The sequence below is a fragment of the Silurus aristotelis genome, assembly GCF_946808225.1.
Source record: "Silurus aristotelis genome assembly, chromosome: 21".
Classification (NCBI taxonomy): domain Eukaryota; kingdom Metazoa; phylum Chordata; class Actinopteri; order Siluriformes; family Siluridae; genus Silurus; species Silurus aristotelis.
Window position 1 is genome coordinate 1,087,187 of NC_139594.1, and position 8,990 is coordinate 1,096,176.

The 8,990-nt window shown below is 42.8% G+C and overlaps 1 protein-coding gene across 1 annotated transcript; it reads left to right on the plus strand.

Annotated features, from left to right (window-relative positions):
• Nucleotides 1-3,342, plus strand: LOC310716611 (uncharacterized protein; the record flags this gene model as incomplete). The annotated part of the gene is made up of 6 exons (XM_083523895.1): nt 1-722; nt 1,100-1,219; nt 1,630-1,749; nt 2,160-2,279; nt 2,690-2,809; nt 3,219-3,342. The coding sequence occupies exons 1-6, from the start codon at nt 547-549 to the stop codon at nt 3,340-3,342; spliced, it is 780 nt and encodes a 259-aa protein (XP_083380021.1). The 5' UTR covers nt 1-546.
• Between the last annotated feature and the right edge of the window lie 5,648 nt (nt 3,343-8,990).

An 8,990-nucleotide genomic window follows, 5' to 3' on the forward strand; every position in this document is an offset into this window, starting at 1 on the left:
GCTGTTCTTACAGGACAGAAAGTTTCACTGGCAAAAGTCTGTACTTGAAACAATAATAGAAAAATCTATTTAAATTATTTTTATAAAATACAGCGATTATAAAATCTCCAGTTCCATAATTGTATTCATGATGTATTTCAAACACTCTTTTAACAGACCATGTTATTTATACCCTTATTAGGAGATTTTTAATGGACTTTAAATGGAAAGATGTTAAAAGATCAATTTCTTTCAAGTCAGCTCGTTGCTCTTACATACTTTGTTGAATAAAAGGTACGAAAGAAATAAAGCTGTTAACATTGTGTGTATGTTGTTGTTCACTGTAACTGAGACAAAAAGACCAGTCTCCATAAACAGGAAGATCCTCACAAATTCAATGTAGAAAAGCCCTTATGTGAACACAGGCTATGCAGCAGGCCTCCAGTTTCTCTTTAGAAACAAGGGGAGCGAACTTGTTACTGACAGAGCTGAGGTGTCTTTTAAAATGTGACAGTAAAGTTTTATTGTAACAAAACATCTAATCAGTATTTAAATAAAGGACTGTGAATGCACTTCAGCTACCAGATTACTGATATTTTGTGTGTATGTTGTTGTGTATGCAGTCAAACCCAGCTAAAAAGATCTGACTCACCGTTAGACAGCCCCTGTGTCCCCACGAAGATTGAAGCATCTATGAATTCTCCTCCAGAATTCAAGGATGGAGATCCTTCAACTGGACATGGGTATATAAATAATGTAACCTCGTCCTTCAACCTGTCCATCACCACTGCAAACAGAAAAGGGCTTATAGCTGATCCTTGATGCAGTCCAACCTTCACCTTGAACCAGTCTGTCGTTCCTACTGCACACCTCAATGCCGTCATACTGTCCTCATTCATGTCCTGCACCACCCTCACATACTTCTGCCACACCAGACTTCTCATACAATACCACAACTGTCCACTTTGTCGTACGCTTTCTCTAAATTCACAAACACGCAAAGCAACTCCTTCTGACCTTCTCTATACTTCTCCATCAACATTCTCAAAGCAAATATTGCTGATATTACTGAAATGACTAATATTACTGATATTTTGTGTGTATGTTGTTGTGTATGCAGTCAAACCCACCTAAAAAGATCCGACTCACCGTTAGGCAGCCACTGTGTCTCCATGAAGAGTGACTCATCTATGAATTCTCCTCCAGAAGTCAAAGATGGAGATCCCTCATCTGGACATAGGTAATTCCTTTTTTTATCAATTCTGTAGGGCATCTGTTTACAGAATGTGACCTCGTCCTTCAACCTGTCCATCACCACTGCAAACAGAAAAGGGCTTATAGCTGATCCTTGATGCAGTCCAACCTTCACCTTGAACCAGTCTGTCGTTCCTACTGCACACCTCAATGCCGTCATACTGTCCTCATTCATGTCCTGCACCACCCTCACATACTTCTGCCACACCAGACTTCTCATACAATACCACAACTGTCCACTTTGTCGTACGCTTTCTCTAAATTCACAAACACGCAAAGCAACTCCTTCTGACCTTCTCTATACTTCTCCATCAACATTCTCAAAGCAAATATTGCTGATATTACTGAAATGACTAATATTACTGATATTTTGTGTGTATGTTGTTGTGTATGCAGTCAAACCCACCTAAAAAGATCCGACTCACCGTTAGGCAGCCACTGTGTCTCCATGAAGAGTGACTCATCTATGAATTCTCCTCCAGAAGTCAAAGATGGAGATCCCTCATCTGGACATAGGTAATTCCTTTTTTTATCAATTCTGTAGGGCATCTGTTTACAGAATGTGACCTCGTCCTTCAACCTGTCCATCACCACTGCAAACAGAAAAGGGCTTATAGCTGATCCTTGATGCAGTCCAACCACGACCTTGAACCAGTCTGTCGTTCCTACTGCACACTTCACTGCTGTCACACTTTCCTTATACATGTCCTGCACCACCCTCACATACTTCTGCCACAACAGACTTCCTCATACTATACCACAACTGTCCACTTTGTCGAAAGTTTTTCTAAATCCACAAACACGCAAAGCAACTCCTTCTGACCTTCTCTATACTTCTCCATTAACATTCTTAAAGCAAATATTGCTGATAATACTGAAATGACTAATATTACTGATATTTTGTGTGTATGTTGTTGTGTATGCAGTCGAACCCAGCTAAAAAGATCCGACTCACCGTTAGGCAGCCACTGTGTCTCCATGAAGAGTGACTCATCTATGAATTCTCCTCCAGAAGTCAAAGATGCAGATCCCTCATCTGGACACAGGTAATTCCTTTTTTATAAATTCTGTAGGGCACTTGTTTACAGAATGTGACCTCGTCCTTCAACCTGTCCATCACCACTGAAAACAGAAAAGGGCTTATTGCTGATCCTTGATGCAGTCCAACCACCACCTTGAATCAGTCTGTCGTTCCTACTGCACACTTCACTGCTGTCACACTGTCCTCATACATGTCCTGCACCACCCTCACATACTTCTGCCACAACAGTCTTCCTCATACAATATCACAACTGTCCACTTTGTCGTACGCTTTCTCTTAATCCACAAACACGCAAAGCAACTCCTTCTGACCTTCTCTATACTTCTCCATCAACATTCTCAAAGCAAATATTGCTGATATTACTGAAATGACTAATATAACTGATACTTTGTGTGTATGTTGTTGTGTATGCAGTCGAACCCAGCTAAAAAGATCCGACTCACCGTTAGGCAGCCACTGTGTCTCCATGAAGAGTGACTCATCTATGAATTCTCCTCCAGAAGTCAAAGATGGAGATCCCTTATCTGGACATAGGTAATTCCTTTTTTATTCATACTGTAGGGCATGTGTTTACAGAATGTGACCTCGTCCTTCAACCTATCCATCACCACTGCAAACAAAAAAGGGCTTATAGCTGATCCTTGATGCAGTCCAACCACCACCTTGAACCAGTCTGTCGTTCCTACTGCACACTTCACTGCCATCACACTTTCCTTATACATGTCCTGCACCACCCTCACATACTTCTGCCACAACAGACTTCCTCATACTATACCACAACTGTCCACTTTGTCGAAAGTTTTTCTAAATCCACAAACACGCAAAGCAACTCCTTCTGACCTTCTCTATACTTCTCCATTAACATTCTCAAAGCAAATATTGCTGATATTACTGAAATGACTAATATTACTGATATTTTGTGTGTATGTTGTTGTGTATGCAGTCGAACCCAGCTAAAAAGATCCGACTCACCGTTAGGCAGCCACTGTGTCTCCATGAAGAGTGACTCATCTATGAATTCTCCTCCAGAAGTCAAAGATGCAGATCCCTCATCTCTACACAGGTAATAACCTTTTCGTTAATTTTGTAGGGCATGTGTTTTATACATGACATTTTTGGGAAAGTGCTAAGTTAGTCTTTCCAGCAGACTTTTAGTCTACCGCTTGGAAACAAGGGAACAGAACTAGTCACTGACAGACCTCAAGTTCAAGTTTATTTCTTTAGCGCTTTTAATATTGGATATAGTGTCTAAGTAGCTTTACAGAATGTAAAAATATAAATCTAAGTGAATTATGTGTATTGATCCCTGAGGTAAGAGATCTGATGTGGCTTTAAAAATATGACTATGAATTTGAATAGATATAATTAAGTTTATTGTATTACAAAATGAAATCAGTAGTTATGGTCCAGTATTCAAATAAAGGCCTGTAGTAGGACTTCAAATATCAGATTACTGATATTTTGTATAAATGCTGTTGTGTATGCAGTCAAACCTAATAACAAAATCCAGACAGAATGAGAGACCAAATCCTTCTATGACAAATATGTCTGATTAACCCTTTAAAGTTGTGAGAGTTAAGTTTTATAAGTAAAACAACAAGTTAACTTGTCAAATGTGTGCATGTTATAATTTTGAACAGTGAGAGGGGGTGGGCATTGCTTAGTAATTGGCTGGAGTTATTGAATAGGATAAAAGTTTAAATGATCTGTAAAATGCACACTAGTAGAGGACCCAGAAGCAGTACTCACACACAGGACTGCAGTTAACAGAGTTTTTTCTAAGGTCATTGGAAAAGAGTGTTGACGAGAGAATATAAGATTATGTGAAGTAGTCTTGGACAGAGGTGGGAATCAAAGCCAAATATCCAACAGGAGAGTTGAGGTAGTTCTGCAAGGGCCACGAGGGAGGGAGCAAGAAGGTGAAATACACAGACCTGGAAAGTGCTGAAACTGCAGCTAAAGTTTGGGTTGCTGGCAGGAGAATTAAGTGTTCAACAAAAGAGCCATATGTAGGGAACCGTTTCATGCCAGGCTGGTGAGGAATCCTAGTATGTAACAGGGTGACCTGTCCCTGTTTGCTCTTGTGGCACTGGCATACACATACATACACAGCCCATCTTAGCTTTTTCCTTTTGCTGGCTGCTGTGCTGATATGGGTGCAAACACATGCCACATTAGCACACAGATTTTTGGACACCCATATACTTCCATGCCTTGTTGCCTCCCTGATAGCCACTAACATTACACTGAACAAACACACACACACACACACACACACACACACACACACACACACACACACACACACACACACACACACACACACACACACACACACACACAACACAGGTTGTTTTGGGTTAATTCTTCTGTTATTACTTAGCGGTGAGATGATCTTCTTCTTCTTCTTTTTCAAATCAAATCAAATTAAATTTTATTTGTCACATACACATACATACAGGGTGCGACATGCAGTGAAATGCTTTTTACGACGGTCCGGCATGAGGGAATAAAATGGGGTGAAAAACAAATAGAAATAAAAGAAAGAAAAAGAAGGCAGATAAATGAAGTATAAAAACTAGATAAAAATAAGAAGATATAATGATATATATATATGTACACAAAAAAATGCTTAGGGCAGTGAGCAGTTAAACAGTAAACTGTTTTTGATTGTCCATAAAGGTCCCCTGGTGGTCTAGTGGTTAAGATGCAGCGCTCTCACCGCTGCGACCCGGGTTCGATCCCTGGTCAGGGAACCATCCCCAGCCACTCTTAGTGCCGGTCCCAAGCCCGGATAAATTGGGGAGGGTTGCGGAAGGGCATCCAGCGTAAAACATGTGCCAAATCAAACGTGCGGAGGATCCGCTGTGGCGACCCCTAACGGGAGAAGCCTAAAGAAAGTTTTTTTGATTGTCCATAAAGTGACCGTGTGCGGTTTGGTGTGGTGTAAAGTGTCCATAAGTGACCGTGTGCGGTATGGTGTGGTGTAAAGTGTCCATAAGTGACCGTGTGTGGTATGGTGTGGTGTAAAGTGTCCATAAGTGACCGTGTGCATTATAATGTGGTGTAAAGTGTCCGTGTGCGGAATGGTTTGGTATAAAAATATAAAATGTAAAGTGCACTGTGCTGTGCGAGTACAGTGTTTAAAGTGTCGTAGCACGAAAAGTGAGATGTGTGCAGGGAAAAAGGTCTGATGATGCAGAGAGTGGGCTAGTTTTTTAGATCCTGGGTGTTTCCTGGTTTAAACTCCGAATGGCCTGTGGGAAGAAGCTCCTCCTCATTCTCTCTGTGTTCGCTTTCAGGGAGCGGAAGCGTTTCCTCGAATGCAACATAGAAAAGAGTCCATTGTTGAACCTCTGTTTGTGCTGCATGAATCGGCAATGAAGTTCCTTAGCTAGAAGATTTAGAAACAATCTTCTTTTGCCTGTCCACCCTGTACATGCCTTGTTAAAAATATAGGCATTCACCGCCAGGTCCAGCATATTGTAAAACGTTACTGGCCACCTGCGTGTTGCTGCTCTTACGGAATACATACGTGGGATTTTGTCCAACACGTCTACACCACACTGTAAAAGCAGAGAGAGAGAGAGAGAGAGAGAGAGAGAGAGAGAGAGAGAGAGTCATGAGTATATGTGCTATTTTTCTATAGGCCTGTATAGTACACATCAGAAAACATTGTAGCACTGGTGTAAAATTATACACACATTCACATACCTTCATGTGGTTATAGTCTGTTATCGTGTTGGGTATTCTCTTTCTGCCGTCACCGATCTTCACGTCTTGGTGCATGGAACTTAGAACACACATAGTCTTGTTTTGTTAAGGTGCATAAATTGTCAAGGAGACACTGCCACTTCTTGGCACTGAAGTGGAGAATACCTCTCGCTGTGCAGTGTCTTCTGCAAGTTGAGGAAGTTCACGACCAGACTTTATTCACCGTGCCCAGTAGCGTTGTTTTGCGCTGCAGCAATCTGTGTGACAGTGAAGTAAAGAAATTGTCCGTCGTGACATTTCTCCCATAATTCAAAAATGGCTCCATCAGATTCATGACCACGTTCTCTGCCAGCCTCTCTCCCTTCTGACGACTGGGGTCCTTTCCCAAGTAAGGAGATGCATTGCAGACATATTTGGTCTCCAAATCCGTGGCCATCCAGAACTTGATCCTAAATTTGTCTGGCTTGGTTGCTATATACTGTGTGAATGGACAACAAACCTTGGTAGGGAAAAGCTGTTCATCTATGGTCATGTGTTCTCCTGGAGTGAAACTCTCAGCACAGTTCTTGTTGAAGCATGTCCAGATGTCAGAGATCGCAGCAAATTTGTCTGTTTTCACCCGTTCTGCCCGTGGGTCCTTGTCATCAAATCGAAGGTGTTGCATAATTGAAATGAATCTATTTTGGGGCATTGTCTCTTTGATTAATGGCACCAACGGGACACATGATTGCTCTTACAAACAGAATTGAAATGAATGCCATTAGTTCATAAATTGCCAAATTCCAGTCCGGCTCTGTTCTGCGGGCTTGATGGACTGTGCACTCCCTGATGGTCTGCAGCATTCCCACGCCTAACAGGCAAAGGAAGCTTTGGAGCACTTTTGTAATTTTACGCTGTCAGAAGATAAACAAATAGAGAATGGTAAATTTACATGAACCTCACTCTAAATGGGTTTATATAAATATCATATGTACTATGGCAATGTCAAACCTTAGCAGACTCTGTTGGTCCAGCTTTCGCATTGAAGCAAGAGTGATTTGCTACTGCACTGGGCATTCCAATGTCCTTCTCTACCCACACAGTGCCGTCTTTTGCCGTCTGGCTTATACAGGGCTTTCCAGTACCACGGTGAATCTTCCATTGGTTCCATCTCCTTTTTGGATTCTTCTGAGGAGGTATCAGTGGCCTGCTGGACAAATGAAATCTCTCCTCGGTCAGAGTCTGCTTCGTCCATTTCCTAAAGCCAGGCCAAAGCCTGAGAGGTTCTTCCTACGTGGCAGTGACACGGAGGCTATCCTGATGTGCGTTCTCAAAAATGCGAAGAAGAAATTATTCTCCCGCCTGGGTCGGTCTGCTTTTATGCACAGCACTGTGCTGTAGTCATGCAATGCCACTCCCTCACATACACAGTCACAATGGACAGAATCACGACCAATTGTTAGGAAGGTTTTCTATCCGGTTTGAATTACCAAATGTTAGGATTTTCACTATCTGGTGTGCGCTGATCAGGGGATTGTACTCGCCCCAGCGTGTCAGTCAAAACACGGTACAGGATTCAGAACACTCAACTTTACTGGGTATAGAACTGATCATATATGAGGTGATTCTTGCTATCTTCTGTTAGCTGCTGTTCGGTAGGTTGCGTGATGCAGAATGCATGCTGAAAGGCCACTGCTGAGTGACCATTGCTGAATGGTCAGTGCTGAGTGACTCTGCTGAATGGTCAGTGCTGAGTGACAGGTTGCACAATGTCGAATGGCCACTGGTAGTTCACACCGTAGTTCACCATCTCCCTCAGAGCCTAATGAGTTTAGGAGACCCACGAGAGCTTGAATTTCGAGGGCGAACAGATCGAAACTGGCTGTATCTCCAGGCTCTACACTACAGGCAGACACACAGTTTACCAAGCAATGACAAGCTACCTACGGCATCACAGGAGATTTGGCAACTCCATGAAGATAAGGCAGGCATTCTGGAGGAACTCAGACAACTTAGGGTCCTTTACAGGTATATGCAGAATTTAACAGTAAAGCTGCAGACTACTCTGCTAGCCCCCCGACGACAGCAAGTCATGGATGCCCTAATGTAGAGCCTGGAGATACAGTCAGTTCTGATCTGAGCTACTCTGAGTAAACAAATGCAAATGTGCCAGGCCTCACAGGTGTTGGGTGGTTTGCACAACAAAAGCAGGAGCATAATCGAGCTGAAGAACTGTAAAAATCTCAACAGTGGGGAATAACACCTTGGGACTTGCACCAGAAAATTAAAAAGTCAGTAATTCTAGTGTTAAGTGTCTTAGATGGTACTGATGCTGCCGAGCCTCCTTCACCAGGGTGTTGATGTGACAGGACCAAGACAGGTCCTGTGTGATGTGAACACCAAGGTACCGGAAACTGTCCACTCTCTCCACTGGAGTCCCACTGATGTTTAGTGGTTGGTATGACCGCTCCTGCTTTGTGCTGAAGTCCACGATCAACTCCTTCATCTTGCTGACGTTCAGGAGAAGGTTGTTCTCCTGGCACCATCTCTCCAGGTTTTTAACCTCCTGTTGGTAGGCTGTCTTGTCGTTGTTGGAGATCAGGCCCAGCACAACAGTGTCGTCAGCAAACTTGATGATGGTTGTGGAGTTGGAAGTGGCCACACAGTCAGTCAGGAAGTTAGAGATCCATTGACACAGGACCTCCAACTTAAAGGTGAGTGTGGAGGGAATTATGGTGTTAAATGCTGAACTGTAGTCCACTAACAGCATCTTTGTATAATTCCCATTTCTTTGGTCCAGGTGGCTGATTGTAATGTGGAGGAGATGTGCAATGGCGTCCTCAGTAGAATGGTTCTGATGGTACGCAAACTGTAGTGGGTCCAGTGTGTCTGGTAGTGATGCAGTGATTTTAAAGCACTTCATCACTACTGAGGTCAAGGCTACAAGGCGATAGTCGTTAAGGCAGGTGGGCTGGGGTTTCTTGGGGACAGGAACAATGGTGGACTGTTTAAAACATTAGGG